Source organism: Pollachius pollachius, assembly GCF_949987615.1.
Source record: "Pollachius pollachius genome assembly, chromosome: 2".
NCBI classification, from domain to species: domain Eukaryota; kingdom Metazoa; phylum Chordata; class Actinopteri; order Gadiformes; family Gadidae; genus Pollachius; species Pollachius pollachius.
Window position 1 is genome coordinate 8,028,161 of NC_136935.1, and position 17,725 is coordinate 8,045,885.

The following is a 17,725-nucleotide window of genomic DNA, read 5'->3' on the forward strand; positions in this document are numbered from 1 at the left end:
TGCATAGGCCGTGTGTGTACAGCGTGTGTGTTGTGTGCGTGCGCGTTACCATGACGACGCCCTCGGGGTAGATGCTCTCGGTGACCACGTCGCTGTTGTGCGTGATGTACTCCACCATCTCGTTAAGCCCCGCCCGCTTGACCTCCTTGAACTTGAGGTCGCTGAGCGGGTCGCTCACGAAGTCGAACAGGACGCAGCACTGACGCAGCTTCTGGACGAACAGCTCCTCGCGGTCCACCAGGGGCGCGTCTAGGACGGGGGGGGGGGGGAGGGGACATGAGACCGGGACAGGGGACTCTAACCAGGACAGGGGACACTGACCCCAGGACAGACAGACCTGCCGGGCTTTCAGATTGCATATCTTCTCTCTGTATCACAGTACTTTGCAGCATGAGTTAAGATAAGGGTAATGTGAGGGGTTCAGGGAACAGTTTCTCAACAGCCCCCGTGGCTCGGCCCATCATGAGACCAGGGTGGCCCCCGAGGCCCAGTCCCGCCTCCTTGACCCCCAGGGGCCCGGAGACCACTGCGCCCTCGCCTAACTAGACACACTGAACTTAAGACCAGACTAGAGACCAGACTAGGGACAAGAGACCTCTAGCGTCCAGACTGATGATCAGAGATCAGAGACAGACTTGTCTGGGCTCTAGTCTGGTCTCCAGTCTAGAGACCAGACTAGAGACAGCCCAGAGAGAGATTCCAGATTAGAGACCCAGAGACCAGGGAGGCTCAGAACCCGTAGTCTTGGAGCTGAGACTCCAGACTCTCACACAGCAGACAGAAGGCCGGCCCAGGCCAGATGGTTGATGGGTGAACATCTCACTTAATATTGTTCACGGTCTAAAAAAAGATCTGGTGTCCAGTTTGTACACTCAGCTGTTCCTTGTTAGAGGAGAGAACACTGACACGACAGAGGCTTGATAGGGTCTCTCTCCTTAGGGTCTCTCTCCTTATGGTCTCTCTCCTAAGGGTCTCTCTTTAGGGTCTCTCTCCTTAGGGTCTCTCTCGTTAGGGACTCTCTCGTAAGGGTCTCTCGTTAGGGTCTCTCTCCTTAGGGTCTCACTCCTCAGGGTCTCTCGTTAGGGTCTCTCTCGTTAGGGTCTCTCTCGTCAGGGTCTCTCTCGTTAGGGTCTCTCTCGTTAGGGTCACTTGTCATGGCCAAAGACCCAGCCTCCATCTGTGATCAAAGTAGCTGAGCATGTGACCTTTGATGTGATCTTATCCCTCATTTCAGGTGTTCATTACTTTACACCGTCTAGTCTTAAAGACGTCTTGTACTTTGTGTATTATGTTAGTGTACGTAAGGCCAACGGTTATATTTGTGGCATGTAATTGTATATTTGGGATCCAGTGCAGTAAGAGTAGAGTAGCAGGATCATGGAGGGTATCATCTATATTCAGAAGGTTATGTTAGTAAAGTGGATCTTTGAGGGGCGTCGGTTCCTCTGTTCTTTATAGTTAATGAGTATAGTGTATTTAGTAGTATATGCATAGAATAGAATACTACAGTAGTAGTAGTAATATTAGTAGTAGTAGTAGTAGCATCTTTGATGGCGGGTAGTTTCTGCAGCTCTCGGTTCTTGGAGAGGTAGTATAGTTTAGTAAAGTACAGTACAATATAGTATAATAGAGTATCATATAGTATACTATAGTGTAGTGTAGTATAGTATAGTAAAGTATACTATAGTATAGTATAGTACCTTTGAGGGCAGGAAGTTTCTGCAGCTCGCGCTTCTTGGAGTAGTATAAAATAGTATTGTATTGTAAAATAGAGTATTGTATATTATACTATAGTGTAGTATAGTATAGTATAATAGAGTATACTATAGTATAGCGTAATACTGTAGTCGTGTAGTACATTTGAGGGCGGGTAGTTTTTGCAGCTCACGGTTCTTGGAGAGGCAGTATAGTATAGTATAGTGTAATATGGTGTAGTATAGTATAGTGTAGTTTAGTATTATGTAGTTCTGTATTACCTTTTAGAGCTGCTCGCGGTTCTTGGAGAGGTAGTATAGTATAGTGTAGTATATTATAGTAAAGTACTGTAGTACCTTTGAGGGCGGGTAGTTTCTGCAGCTCGCGGTTCTTGGAGAGGCTGAACCGGGAGCTGCTCTGTCGTCGCTCCTTCTTGACGATCTGCGGACCTCCAGAGTATTTAATCTTGTTGAGCTGGGTGGGGGGGGGTGTGGAGGTACTGGGGCGCTTACTGCCGCTCTGCTGCTGCTGGGCCTGGGCACATAAACACACACAGACACACACAGACACACACACACACAGGGACACATGTACACAGACACGGACACACGCGCACAGACACAAACACACACACACACACACGTGAATGTACATACAATACCATCAGGACGGGATCCTACAGACCAGCACCGGATCCTACAGGACTGGATCCTACAGGACTGGATCCTACAGGACTGGATCCTACAGGACTGGATCCTACAGGCCAGGACCGGATCCTACAGACCAGGACTGGATCCTACAGGCCAGGACGGGATCCTACAGACCAGGACTGGATCCTACAGACCAGGACCAGATCCTACAGGACTGGATCCTACAGGCCAGGACCGGATCCTACAGACCAGGACTGGATCCTACAGGCCAGGACCGGATCCTACAGACCAGGACCAGATCATACAGACCAGGACCAGATCCTACAGACCAGGACCAGATCATACAGACCAGGACCAGATCGTACAGACCAGGACCAGATCATACAGACCAGGACCAGATCATACAGACCAGGACCGGATCATACAGACCAGGACTGGATCCTACAGACGAGGACCAGATCCTACAGACCAGGACCAGATCCTACAGACCAGGACCAGATCCTACAGACCAGGACCAGATCATACAGACCAGGACCAGATCCTACAGACCAGGACCAGATCATACAGACCAGGACCAGATCCTACAGACCAGATCCTACAGACCAGGACCAGATCCTACAGACCAGGACCAGATCCTACAGACCAGGACCAGATCATACAGACCAGGACCAGATCCTACAGACCAGGACCAGATCATACAGACCAGGACCAGATCCTACAGACCAGGACCAGATCATACAGACCAGGACCGCGTCCTACAGATCTTCAAAGACAGACACTGCTTACTCTCCCACAACAAGTTTAGAGTTCAGCTGCTGATTAATATTCAATAATAATATTATGGTGATCGTCTTCTCCTTGAAAACTCGCAGTGAAAAGGAGAGATTGAGAAGGTGCCACATAATCGTATCATAAATCATGTTAAGAAACACTCACGGTCATTGTGCTGTCCATAGGACCTACATGTCAAAAGTCCTTACATAAGTCATCAAACCAAACACCAACGTTAGATAAACATACCTCGTCTGAGATTTCAGGGCTAACATCCTTGCCGCTCTTGGTGCTACTTTTGGCCGATTTTGTCGCCTCCTGAAAGGAAAACAGACACAAGTGGTCTGTGGTGAGGATGGAACTCCAACTCCCAGGATCACCATCTCCCGGTGTCTCAAGTCTGGTCTTATTAAATGTCTCCCGTAATACATCGGCTGGGAGACTGCCACTGGGTTAGAATGTTTTCATTTTGTTTAGATAATTACGCCCTTGGTGAATCCAATTAGAGCTTTGGATTTGGAATCGGGTTTAATATGTGAAGCCTGATCATCGCAGTTCATTATAAGGTAAGGCTGCTCTATAAATGGTTTTCAACGATTGAGATAATGAATGGAACAGGACTCATACTAAAGTTGTCTTTCAGAAAACAACATGAATGTGAAAGAGGGTTCCAATGAAGAGATTTAACTTGCTGAAACACACACACACACACACACACACACACACACACACACACACACACACACACACACACACACACACACACACACACACACACACACACAGACAGACAGACAGACAGACACCGTAGGTCTAGAACTAGGAGGTGACAGCCAGCCCATGCATTATGTAATGACCATCGCAGCGTTTATTCCCGTTGACTTGAGAGCAGCTTGGCTCTCCAACATCTCGCTATGATCGCAGGCTGACTTAAACCCACAACTGGTGGTTTTACATAACATTCACTGTCTGATCCTCACGTTGTCATCACCCGGGAGCGGAACACACACGCTGTGTGTCGGTGCGTCAGAGCACATCTGTCGGCATCTGTAATCCGTGCAGCCCGGCTAGCCCTGTGAGGTAAAGGCGGACTCTGCTCGTTAGGCCTCTTCGAGTCCAGCTCTCCATCCGTCACAACATGGAGAAAAGTCATTGGCAGCCGGCCAGGCTGGTATGACAGCTGACCCGTGCCCGGCCCCCCGCTGTGCAGCGCCGCCCCGGCCCTCGGCTCTTACCTTGTCCTTCTTGGTCTTGTTGGGCATCTTGAGGAATGGGCTTTTCACGGGGAATCCGTGATCCACTTCACCGACACTCGAACGCTGCCGCTCGGCTTCTCCCGGATCCCTGCGTCCTTCCGGAGGGGAGCCGCCCATTGGCTGCGGCGCCGCTCGCCCACCTAGTGACGGACGAGGGGAATTTTCTGATTGGCCGGGAGAGGTCTGGTCTCAGACTCCAGCAGCGACATCATCATCATCATCCCAGTTCTGTGGGGTGAGGCTGCGAGATGCTGCGGGTATATTCAGCTCTACCCAGCAACACCCCTACCAGCGTGAAGCTGATTTGATACCGTCGAGCAGAGACAGACATGTTATTAACATGACTGTCACTGTGTGGACCCTGTCCAGTCGGTCCTGTGGCGGTTGTTCAGGACCAGCTGCATCCATTTGAATCGCATATGTAAATAGTCCCCTTTGGATGAAAACTTGATGTGTTGTATGCCTACAGGACCAGAGGGTGGTGGACGTAATGCTGTTGTGTATTTTATTGCGCCCTACAACTTATATAGAACATATTGGATGTTTAACTCACTTCTGATCTGGATTAGACTCTGGCAACTTCCACCCAAAACGGGGCTTTGTCAATGCCACCTAGTGGCATTGCCAGGTACTACGTGTATATCTATATAAAGATCTATATAAAACGGTGAAACAGCTCCACGCTTATACAAACCAAGATTCAATATTTGCTCTCGTGCTCATAAAATAATTGTTTCCTCTTGTGAACTTTAAGTAACAACGCCACACACAGTGGAGTATAATATTACAGTACATATTTAACATCTGGTATCAATGAGCTGTTCACACTAATTCTGTGAAGGAATGTCTGGAGCCTGATATGTTCCCCTCATTTTTTATTGAAAAAAAAAAAGTTTGACAAAAAACAAACTTATCTGAAGGTTTAATACTATTCCAAGAACACGTTAAACAATAAGACGGTTTCCCATGGTCCGGAGTGTCACATTAACACCGGTTCTCTGTCCACAGCCGGCCTGGTATCTTACCTTGCCGGCCTTACGGGCGGGTGCGGGGCCCGGTCCGACCCGCATGGACTCCACCCCCCGCTGAGACCCGTCAGGTCGGTGGTTCTAGTGACGCTGCAGCTGAGACCACACCGGCTGGTAGTGACGCATTGATTCATTATTCTCCTGTAGTCAACGGACATGGTATTGGTCTGTCTCCACTAGGTGTAGGTAAACGTCTTAGCCAACTTTATCATTGACTGTACACCTCTTAGCCAACTTTATTATTGTTTGCCTCTCTAACATGCTAGGATTCATCAGCCTCGACTTGCTAACTTTAGCTGGCTACGATTCTCAGGTAATAAAGTGAGCGCAAGTCTAATAACAACAGGAGGGGGCGCTGTGGTCACTAGACTTTATTATTAAACTACAGAAGCATCAACATGAACAAGACAGGTGGTCTGTTAGTCTGGCAGAGCAGGGGGACGGGAGGACATGGCCTGTTTCTATGGTAACATCGTAAGGGGACAATGTTGACGCTTCTCAGACACCACAGAAGAGTTCTCCGGGGAAAAGGGTTTGGTCCAAACTTTACTAACTAGGACATTCCAACGCAGGACTATGCATTGTATCTGTATCAAAAGACTTTTGTGTAAATGTTTAAAGAGGAAAACAGGACACAAAATGATAGACCGATGCGGCGAGTCATGGGTAAAAAATAAAAACAATCCACGAGAAATCAAACCATAGTCAGGATGTTCCCCCGTAGGCGAACAAGCAAGGGGTGACACGAGGAACCGAGATAAGTTAGCTCAACTTGAACAGCACTGGGATCTTTTAAACAAAAAATCATAAGTCATAAATGTCTGACTGGGACTTCCCTACTCATCTTCATGGTCAGTGTGCTAGCCTGAGAGGCTAGCCTGAGGTTTAGCCAGTTAGCTTGCTAGCTAGTTTGAGTTAAACATCAAATCAACAGGGCTCTAGAGTCTTCCTGAAGAGCCTGGAATCATCTCTCACTCAAAGTTAAAGTCATACTCGAACCCCAGGGACATCATGTCTGAAGGCAGGCCCAGGGTTTCAGGGGTGATAATGTCAGGGGTGTCCGGGTTTGGGGGAGTGTCAACGGGCAACAGTGTCTCCTCCACCTGTGGCTCCACCTGCGGCTCCACCTGCGGCTCCAGGCTGGGGCCGGTCTCTGGCCCTTCCGAGTTGAATGCTGCCTCTTCGCTTTCGAGACCGGACTCCGATCCGGACTCACACTGGCTCCGCTGCCGGCGGGTCTGGTAGCGGGTTTGGGAGCGCGTCTGTCGGACCGGGCGGGAGGCCGGAGAGGTCTTCTTGGCTTGCGGAGACGTTCTGCTCTTAGTTTTGGGAGTTTTCGGGGACTCTGACAGGGTGGTCGCAGCTGTGGTCAGCTCCAGATCTTCATCTTGGCCGTGCAGACTTGGCAGCAGATCCAGTTGTCCAACCTGTGGTTCAACTTGAGTCTCTGACGCAAGAAGGGTTTGGGGTTCTGGTTGTGGGTCGGGATGGGTCTGGGATAGTAGTTGTACTTGCGGTTTGGTCTGTGGTATTGTTTCAGATTGGATCTGGGATACTGGGGGTACTTGGGAATGGGTCTGGGGTATGGGGTCAGGCTGCTCCTGTGGGATAAGTTGTACATGGGGTTTTGTCTGGGGTGCAGGCTCAGACTGGATCTGTAGTTCTTGATGGACCTCTGGTAATGGGTCAGACTGGATCTGTAGTACTTGTTGGACCTGTGGGGTTGGGTAAGACTGGATCTGTAGTATTGTTTGGACCTCTGGTATTGGGTCAGACCGGATCTGTAGTATTGGTTGGACCTCTGGTATTGGGTCAGACTGGATCTGTAGTACTGGTTGGACCTCTGGTATTGGGTCAGACTGGATCTGTAGTACTGGTTGGAACTGTGGTACTGGGTCAGATTGGATTTGTAGTACTGGTTGTACTTTGGATCGAGTTGGAGACTCAAAGTCAGGTTGGGGCTGTGGTACTGGTTGGACCTGTGGTATTGGGTCAGGTTGGCTCTTAACTGGTTGTACCCATGGTTGGGCCTCAGGTCTGAGGTCTGGTTGTACCTGTGGTACTGGGTCAGGTTTGGTCTGTAGTACTGGTTGGACCTGTGGTATTGGGTCAGTGTGGGTCTGTGGTACTGGGTCAAGACTGGTCTGAAGTCCTGGTTGGGCCTGTGGTATTGGGTCTGGGTGGTTCTGTGGTACTTGTTGGACCAGAGGTTGGAGAGCCGGTTTGAGTTCAGTTGTTTTGGGGAGGAAGGACGGGGGAGGCACGGGTTTGGTTATGCTTTGCAGGACCAGCTGCGATGGTTTCATCTTGCCCTCGCCGGTCCTCGTCCCACCGGCCGGGGTCCTGGTGTCTGCTGTCGCTACTTTGGGGAAGGCTGAGGGGCCAGACTGGCTCACTCCGCTGTAGAAGATGTCAAAGAGGTCCTTGGCCTTGGCTGCCGCCAGGTGGGTCTTGAGTTTCTCAGAGCGGTGTGCGCCGTCGCCGGAGTTCATGAAGGGAGGAGGCTTCACGAAGACGGTCCGCATCTGCTCACTGGCAGGGACCCCTGGGGCTGCCTCGTCAGACTCCACTGCCACCAGCCTCTGGTTCCCTGACCTGGGCGGAGGCTGGAACTGGGGAGGAGGATGGAACTGTGGAGGAGGCTGGAACTGTGGAGGAGGCTGGAACTGTGGAGGAGGCTGGAACTGGGGAGGAGGCTGGAACTGGGGAGGAGGCTGGAACTGGGGAGGAGGCTGGAACTGGGGAGGAGGCTCCACTGGCCTCTGCACCGGTATCTGTACTGGCATCTGCACGGGGATCTGCACAGGCATTTGCGGGGGCATTTGCACAGACACCTGAGCTGGTATGTGCACTGGTATGTCCACGGGCATCGGTGCCGGTTCCTGTATGGGTTCATCCTGATCCTCAATCTCCATGGGTACAGGTTCAGACGCCAGTGGGTTGTCTTCAGGCGCTGCAGATTCAGGGGTTTGTGGTGTGATGGAGAGGAAGGCGTTCAGAGGAGCAGGCTTGGGGACGGCGGCGGTTGTCCGGAGGCCAATTGCCGGCGCCGGGAGGTTTGGCCGGATCCTTCCTCGGAGGGCCACCTGGCCCGCCCACGGGGGCGGCATGGGAGGCTGGCCCGACAGCTTCAGAGCGATCTCCTTGGCGACCGCCATGGACTTGGCAAAAGAGTCTTCCACTGGAATCTTGTCCGCCGGCGTTGGCGCCTCGTCATCCTTCAGGAACTCTGCAGCGACTCGTTCCGCCTCCTTGGCCAGGACGCTCTCCTTCTTCTTCCAGGTGAATCTGCCAAACGCAGCCCCAAGGGGGGCTGTTGGAGGGGCCGGGGCCGCTGGCGCCACGGGGGCCGTAGCCGCCGCCTTGGCCGATTCCATGCTCTGCTTGCGCAGCTTGGCCCTCATGGCGGGACTGGGTCCACACATGATCTTAGGAGGGTCGTAGGGCCTTGGGGGGGGCTCTGGCTTTTTGACCTCCGCCTCCTCCTTGAATTGTCTTTTAACAGGTTTTGTTTCCTTCTCGATCCTGGGCTTGGGCTCCTCCCGCTCGTGCTTGGACCTGGGTTCCGGGTACTTGTTGGGACGGTGCCGGTCCTCGTCGTATCTGGGGCGCTCCTCCCCCCGGCTGGGCCTGGATCGATCCTCGTCTTGGCGGTAGCGGTAGCGGCAATCGTCTTCTCTGGAGTGTTTGTATTTTTCCACTTCGTCCCTTTTACCGTATTTCGGCCCGTCGCTCTCGTTGTATTCCCGACTGTACCGTTGTCGATCGTCCTTCATGGGCCGATGCTTCTCGTCTTCCACCATCTTGCTGAGTGCAGCCTTCTCCTCCTCCCCCTTCCGGGGCGTTTCCACTTTGCTGCTCGACTTGAACTTCTCCTCCACCTCCTCCTTGTTCGGTTTGTACCTCTCTTCCTTCTTCACGTCTTCCCCTCGCTTATGCTCCTTGTCCTTCTTGTCCCTCTTGTGTTTGGACTTCTCCTCCTTATCGTGGTCTCCAGGGCCCTCCATGTGCTTGCGCTTCTTCCCCGAGTCCAGGGTGAGCCCATCCTGCTGCTCGAGGCTCCTCCTCTGCTCGTAGAGAGGTTTATCCATCATGTAGAGCTGGTAGAAGAAGAAGCACCAGAACATTAACAGAAAGGTACGACCAGCCGCAGAAAAAGAAACAACAAATACACCTTACATTTGCACAATGACAATACTTTCTCTACCTTCATTGAGCAGGAAATGAAAAAGGGAAATGGTGTGAGGGAAAACTTGAAAGAGCCTTAATCGGGAAATAGACTTCCACCTAGAGAGGCTTTGGAGAAGCACGGCTGTATTAATAAGGTGCACCGCAGCAAAAGGTCAAACCAGCGGATAAATCGGATCATCATCTACACAAGAAGCCGGGTGTGTCTCCAGAACACGAGGCCGCCTACCTTGTACTTCTCGTTGTGAGCGTGTGTCGTGACGTGCTCCTCCGCACAGATGGCGTCTCCGTAAAACTCTTTGCACAAGCGGCAGTAGAACCCCCTCACCGGCAGCAGAAACTCTGAGCCTGGAGAGAGGAGGAGTGGAGGAGAACCAGGGGTTAAAGAAACCCAGACCAAGACAAACGGCCAATCGTGTTTACCTGCCGGCCGTCTCCGTGGTCACTTCCTGTTGTGAGAGGAGAAGATTAATGAAGACCACTGGGGTTTAAAAATGAGAGAATATTCAAACATCACATGGTATGACTGTGGATGTGCGGCTTGCGAATAAGCTATGGAAACCTTCTGGAAGGACACAACAACAACGACACCTGGCCACCGTGTGTCACGGTGAGCCACCTGGTCAGGGGCTTGTGGTCCCGAGCAGCCGTTTACCAGAGCTTAAGCGTGATCACGCGTCGCTACAACAACCAAATCGAGGGAACGTTAAGAGAGACAACGGATGGACCGACAGCAGCGCTCCACACACTGATCCCGTTGAGTTCTCATTAAGGCTCAAACTACCGGAGCAGAGGCAAGCCAAAGGATAACCTGGAAGTAAAGCAGTGCTTACAAAATTCATCTGGCCAGGAAGAGTCATCAGTTCAGAATCATCTGGTCATGGAAACACATCAGGGCATTTCAGTAATGGATGGGGAAGGGGAGGGGCGGTGTACCTTAAGCCGGCTTGGTGACCTTCTCCCCGGAAGGGATGTTGACGGTTTTGGAGAGAGGGGGGGCCCAGGGTCTGTCGTAGGGGTCTTGAGTCTGGGTTTTGAGAAAAAAAACAAGACCGTCAAGAGGAGACCGTGGGAGCATGTGGCCCACCTAGACGGGTCCAGTCTTAGGTTAGGAATGACATCAAGAAGTACAATATAATCCAGATCATGCAAGTGAGTTATATTTTGATTCCTTAGAGAAGTCACACCAACCTTTCTGTGCCCCTTGCCTTGCAAATGTGTGAAATAAACAAACATGGAGCCAGTGGTGACGTTACAGTTTTTGCACCAATGTTGTCCCGAGTCAAAGTACTCAAACTTCTCAGAGGTCTTTGAGGGGGAGGAGCCAGTCGTCGGGGGCGTGTCTTGGTTCGGGGTGGATCTCGCCTCGGCACACTGCTAGGGTAAATGCCAAAGGAGTTTGTCAACGGGACGAAAACACAACGCTAAACACATGGATGCATATTGCGCGAGCATCAAGAGCATGGCCACATTTAGCGAGAAACCCAAAATGTAGAAGGGTCAAAGAGCCTTACCTTCAAGAGTGCGTCAGTCTTGGAGTCGTGTCAAAATTCCAACGGTTGTTGTTTAGCGCTAGCATTTTTTGGCTAACATTTTGATGGCTTTAAACAACGGTTTATTGGACACTAGCGCTAACAGCTAAATAGAAACACCTTAGAAAGACCGGTGAAAGAGTTTCTAAACGAAACGTAAAATGAACGACTCACAGGTTACAAATATGATGAATGATGAAAAACCAAGGCCTTTAAAATATGCTTCAAATTTAGTTAATAAGTTACAATTACAAAATGAGCCGAAAGTCTGTCGGACCGCTCATGAGGAATACACTGGTTTGTCATTCATACCGCATCCATTGTTGATGATTAAGAGTTAAACATGGAAAGTCAGGTTCAGAACCAGCCCTCTGACCTGTATCCTGTTACCTCATGTCAGTTCACTACCACGGCGAGGAGCAGGACATAGATGTAGCATGCAGACGTACATAAACACACATTGACACATTGTAACGCAAGCTGTGGGGGCAAAAAAAATCATGTAATGGAATTATGGAAATATTAATTTCATTTTAAGCTTACATATCAAATCATCAATTCACTAAATCCCAGTTAATTAAGTGTCCTGAGTACAGCATCATGGGCAGGAGAGGACTGGGATCTGATCACGCTAGAGTAGACGTTCTAACACATGGAGAGCAGCACCGGGCCTCCAGATGATGGCTGGTACCAGTTGACTATCTAACCAGACACCACCACTAGGGTCACCAGATAAATCTAGATGTTCACAGTGGAGCTGGACCTCCAGGGGATGTTAGAAGCGTACAACAGCTAACAAAGAGTACATCGTCAACACACGGAGCCGTGACGCAACGCTGACCACCCAGGCGTCAGGACTGATTGTACCACACAGGGTCCCAGTGCCTGTGTGTTGTCATCACTGTCCGGAACTCCGTACCTTGTCAGCGGGGCCCCCCTCTGGGCCAGTCTTGTCCGCGGCCAGGACCCGGCGGGGCCGGTCCGAGGGGTCCAGCCCCAGGATGAGGGCCACCTTGTCAATCTCTGTGCGTTTCCTCTCGGCCGCCTCGTGCTCCAGACGCAGCTCGGAGATCTGTCGCATGACGCTCTCTTGCAGCCCACTGATCTCACACAGCAGAGGGTCCTTGTGGCCGTCCTTCTCCCGCCGCTTCTTCCTCAGCAGCTCGCCTGAACGAACACACACACACACACACACACACACACACACACACACACACACACACACACACACACACACACACACACACACACACACACACACACACACACACACACACACACACACACACACACCATTAAGGAGCAAGTAGGGGTTAGGGGGCATCTTGCTCTAGGAAGCCTCTGGACATTTGGGTTCAAACCCACAACCTTTTGGTTCTGTAAATCAAAACCCCCTAACCACTAGACTATCATGTCCCAGAGCCGCCCCCCCACCCTCTACCCAGCACGCACCTTGCTGTTTGCGGAGGCTCTCGAGCTCCTTCATCAGACACTCCTTCTTCTTCATGCGGACCTCCCTCTCCTGGAGCAGTTTCTCCCGCTCCTCCAGCACCTGGAGAGAGACACATGCGCACCATTATAAAACACAACCCCCGGGACGGGGAGAGGCTCCAGATTGAGGCCTCAATCCCATGAAGCAAAACCATCAACACCACAGAGGTTGGACCGATGACATCATCGACCCGTGGTCCTCCTTCTCAGACTGGGACTTGAGTAAAAAAATTGGCTGCCGGTCCCCTTTAAGAAAGCTGAACCCAAACCAGACGCGGCCGGCTCCTCCCAGTGGAACTTTGAATGAGTCATGTCTGGTAATTAACTCGCTGTGATGTCACGGGTCATGATGTCATGATGTCATGCATCATGATGTCACGAGGTCATGAGTAATGACGTCGTGTCCCGTGTCGTCCCGGGGGGGGGGGTTACCTTCTGTTTCTGGCTCTCGTTGTTCTTCTCCTCTGACAGGACCTTGCTGCTCCGCTCGCGCTCCTTCGACATCTCCAGCCTCTTCAGGGATGCTGCAGAAGGACCCAGATGTTCATTATGTAGTACAATCAGGGCTGAACATTTGGGGGAATAACCGAATTGCGATTACTTAAACAAAAATTGTGATTTAGTATGCGATTTTTCTTTGTCAAGTTCCTTATGTTCTGTATTAATCACTAAACAAGGATAAATAATTCTATAGTATGAACAACACAACATTAGAAGCAGTCAACGTATAAACTGCTCTTTCCTTTAGAACGGGACTATGTGTTGCGATAAATTTATATTTTAACATCTTGATTTAACGACTGAATTTTAAAATAAAAATGAATACGGATCTTGCTGATCTCGCAGCCTTTGCGATTTGCATATCACGCTCTATTACATCGCTATATCGGTTTGGATTCGATCAATCACTCGGCCCTAATTAAAACACGTCGGTGTGCTAACGGGCTAACCGGAACCCACGTCCCTCCGCGGTGAGGTGTGTGGCCCCGGTACTCACCAAGGTCGGGCTGCACCAGCGTGTTGAAGGGCCGCTCGTAGGGGGGGGCCCCTGGGTAGTCCTGGGGCATGCCGGGGGGGGGGGTACATGGGGGGCCACTGCTGGGGCATGTAGGGCACGTAGCTGCCGTACTGGCCGTAGGCGTGCGGGGGGTAGCTCTGGGGAGGCGCCATGCCGTAGGCGGGGGGCGCGGTCAGGGGGCTGGGCTCTGGGGCGAGGGCGGGGGCGGTCTGCCGCTCCTCCTCCTCCCAGGAACCCCGCCCGCCCTTCAGCTGCTTGACGGCGCGGGGCCTGGCTGCGGCGGGGGGCGGGGCCTGGTGGCACCTCCGGCCGGCGGCATCCTCCTCGCCGCTGCTCCAGCTGGAGGCACGGCTCCGGCTGCTGTCCGAGCTGCCGCCGCCGCCGCCGCCGCCGCTGCTGCTGCTGCTGCTGCTCCGCCCTCTCCTGCGCCGGCTCCGCCCACTCGCCCCGCTGCGCTCGGAGCTCCCCGAAGAGTAGCGCTGCTGCCGGGTGGGGGTCTTGGGCGGGGGCTTGTTGCCGTGGAGACGCTCCTTGGTGCGGGCGGCCATCTTGCTGATCTCGGTGACCCCCAGGTCCAGCCCGATGGTTTTCAGGAGGCCCTGGATCGCCTGGTACTCCCCGGGCCCCTCTCCCTGCTGGGGGGCCGCGACGGGCTCGCCGTGGGCAGGGCGGCCTTGGGGGGCGGGGGGAGGGTGGGCGTAGGGCTGGGGCTCCCCGTACAGTGCCTCCTCCGTCAGGTCTCTGTAGAGATCGGAGTAGGCTTGCTGCTGCTGGGGGCCCCCCCGCACGGCCTCAGGGGGACCCTGGGGCTTTGTGTCGTCACTGTCCCCGTAAAGGAACTCCTCCTCGTCCTCGATGACGTCCTTGGGCTTGGCCCGGCCCTCCCCGGGATGGACCCCCAGCAGGTGGAGGATCCCAGCCATCTCAGGGTCTAGCCCCACCCGCTGGGCCAGCTGGGGGTCCGCCTTCAGCTCCGCCAGGACCGAGGCCAGGGCCTCGGGCTCCACCCCCTTCACCGCGCTCAGCAGGCGCTGGGCCACCTGGGAGATGTTACCGCCCTCCTGCCCGCTGGGGGAGTCACTACTCTGGAGGGCCAATCAGAGGGGAACAGGTGGGTGAATGGGTGGATAGTTAAGGAGCAGACAGTTAACAAGCAGACGGTTACCGAGCAGGGTCTTAACAAGCAGACGGTTACCGAGCAGAAGGTTAACGAGCAGGGACTTCACAAGCAGATGGTTTAAGAGCAGTCTTAACGAGCAGAACGTTAACAAGGTGATAGTTAACGATCAAGAAAGGAGCAGAGCCTTAACGAGGAGATCCTTAAGGTGTGGAGGCTCACCATGCGGGAGGCTGAGTCCTCGGAGCCCAGGCGCTTCTTCAGGATGGACTTGGTGGGCCGGTTCAGCAGCTCCTCCATCTCCTTCCTGCGCCGGGCCAACTCAAGCTCCTGGAACTGCTTCTTGGTGTGGTTGCTGTCCAAGCTGTTCCCGCTGCTGCTCCTGCTCCAGCTCCTCCTCGCCCGGCTCCTGCTGCGCCCGCGGCTCACCGCACGCCCGGCGCCACGCCCGGCGCTCCGCCCTCTGGACCGGGACCGCGACGGGGACCTGGAGTGGGACCTGGACCTGGACTTGCTGCGGACCCGACTCTTGCTCCTCCCGCGGCTCTTGCTACGTGCGCGGCTTTTGCTTCTCCCGCGACTCTTGCTCCGAGCGCGGCTCTTACTGCGTGCGCGGCCCCTCTCAGGGGTCCGGCTGTGGCTCCTGGAGCGAGCTCGGCTCTTGCTCCGCCCCCGGCTCTTGGCTCGGCTCCGGTCGGGGCTGCGGCTCCGCCCCCTGGGCCTAGGGAAGAGGACACTTTAACGACAAACACCTTGTTTTGTTGGACTGTGCAAAGAATACTTGGGCCAAAGGTGCACCTTTCATTACCCAGCACAGTCTTAACGAGGTGCTGTACCTGCCATCACAGCCTTAACGAGGTGACTGTACCTGTCATCACAGCCTTAACGAGGTGACTGTACCTGCCATCACCCATCACAGCCTTAACGAGGTGCTTTACCTGTCATCACAGCCTTAACGAGGTGACTGTACCTGTCATCACCCATCACAGCCTTAACGAGGTGCTGTACCTGCCATCACCCATCACAGCCTTAACGAGGTGCTGTACCTGCCATCACCCATCACAGCCTTAACGAGGTGCTTTACCTGTCATCACAGCCTTAACGAGGTGACTGTACCTGTCATCAGCCTTAACGAGGTGACTGTACCTGTCATCACAGCCTTAACGAGGTGACTGTACCTGTCATCACAGCCTTAACAAGGAGCTGTACCTGTCATCACAGCCTTAACGAGGTGACTGTACCCGTCATCAACCATCAAAGCCTTAACGAGGTGCTGTACCTCTCATTACAGCCTAAACGAGGTGTTGTACCTGTCATCACAGCCTAAGCGAGGTGCTGTACCTGTCATCACAGCCTACATGAGGTGCTGTAACTGTCATCACAGCCTAAACGAGGTGCTGTGACTGTCATTACAGCCTAAACGAGGTGCTTGTACCTTTCATCAGCCATCAGTCTTAACAAAGTGCTGTACCTGTCATCACAGCCTTAAAGAGGTGACTGTACCTGTCATCACAGCCTTAAAGAGGTGACTGTACCTGTCATCACAGCCTCAAAGAGGTGACTGTACCTGTCATCACAGCCTCAAAGAGGTGACTGTACCTGTCATCACAGCCTTAAAGAGGTGACTGTACCTGCCATCACAGCCTTAACGAGGCGACTGTACAATTCATCACAGCCTTAACGAGGTGACTGTACAATTCATCACAGCCTTAACGAGGTGATGTACCTGTCATCTGGGGAGGATAAATGTCGAGAAGTGGGCGGCCCCCCCTTTCCCGTCAGCTCGTTGCCTACGGTGATCACCAGGTTGTGGTCGATGGGGTGGCGTCCTCGTGGAGAAGGAGATCTCTGCAACACAAGCCTCCTGTCAGCGACCATCCCAATCTGTCACTATTCCTATATAAAATATAAGCTAACAGCAACTGTTTAACTGACTTAAACAATTAAATTGGCAAATGTTTTGTAAATACTGACTTATATTTACTTGTAGTTCTCTTAATGCAAAGTGGGGTGAATGCTTACTCTAAACTTATAGAACACTTGAAACCACCGTACAATAAAATTGTAAATAAATAAATAAATATAATTGTTTAATAATAGAGGAATAGACATTCCGCTCAAGTCTAACAATAATTCGCATGGTGCATTGCGATGTAGATCCAGGACGTGTTTCCTCAGTCCCTCACTCTGGGGACGGATCTGACTTTCTATTTTGGTTGTTAACATCAGGTAGCTCCTGATGCTAATGTTTACCACAGTGTCTACACTACACCGCCGCTACACACGCCCCATTCACGTCCTGGGTACACACAGCTTGGTACATCAACACCACCTTGCCTCAGACCTATATGTATATATTGTATCCATGTTTGCAAAAACCCTCCTGGTTCCCGTACCTCTCTGGGCGGCCCGCTTCCCCAGTACTCCCCGCCTCGGTGGCTCCCCTGCCCGGGAGAGGGGTACCTCCTCCGGGGCGGGGAGCGCCTGTAGGAGTCGGACGGCGGGCCGCGGTCATGGTAGCCGTGCTGGTGGTACGGGGACCGGGGCCTGCCCCTCTCCTCCCGGTAGGACGGCGGGGAGTAAGACCGTCCCGACGCGTGGCCGAAGGGCGGTCCACGGCCTTCGAACGGCGGCGGGTAGCCTCCTCGGTGCGGGGGGCGACCGCGGTACATTATACCGTCCGAGCCCAAACTATACTGCCTAAAGCTAACGCCTATTGAAGGAACGGTTGATATGTGGTATTCACGGTATCTTGGTTTGCAGCGGGTTGGACGCTTTCATTGAAGTTTCTGCCGAACACGAACCGCTCGGATGTTAATGGCGGCTGCTCTTCTTCTTCCGGAGGGACTGCGGAATGAGGAGATTGCCCCCTGCAGGCCAGGACCCCCCACGGCTGGTCAGGACTCCCGTCAGCTGGTCAGGACTCCCCTCTGCCGGCCAGGACTTCCCCGTGTCATGTTTACAGCTAGTACTAGTTTA

The 17,725-nt window shown here is 52.9% G+C and overlaps 2 protein-coding genes across 4 annotated transcripts in view; both read right to left on the reverse strand.

The window, feature by feature from the left end:
- Positions 1-4,489, reverse strand: part of ppp2r5d (protein phosphatase 2, regulatory subunit B', delta) — a gene marked incomplete at both ends in the record, with an annotated part of 12,780 nt that extends 8,291 nt beyond the window's left edge. The window contains 4 exons of one of the 3 annotated variants that reach the window (XM_079729649.1): positions 50-249; positions 2,052-2,229; positions 3,366-3,434; positions 4,352-4,489. In XM_079729649.1, the coding sequence (XP_079585775.1) occupies positions 50-249; positions 2,052-2,229; positions 3,366-3,434; positions 4,352-4,489 (585 nt within the window). The remainder of the gene's footprint in view (positions 1-49; positions 250-2,051; positions 2,230-3,365; positions 3,435-4,351) is intronic. The other 2 variants (XM_079729651.1, XM_079729650.1) reach the window with 2 other exon arrangements.
- Positions 4,490-5,255: 766 nt separating this feature from the next.
- znf318 (zinc finger protein 318) lies at positions 5,256-17,576 on the reverse strand. Its single transcript, XM_079729667.1, is given in 13 exon segments — positions 5,256-9,500; positions 9,818-9,936; position 10,525; positions 10,529-10,615; positions 10,780-10,965; positions 12,040-12,287; positions 12,573-12,672; positions 13,044-13,135; positions 13,609-13,682; positions 13,684-14,714; positions 14,969-15,467; positions 16,473-16,594; positions 17,143-17,576. Coding segments are annotated over 13 exon segments (5,964 nt in total). The 5' UTR covers positions 17,419-17,576; the 3' UTR covers positions 5,256-6,371.
- Between the last annotated feature and the right edge of the window lie 149 nt (positions 17,577-17,725).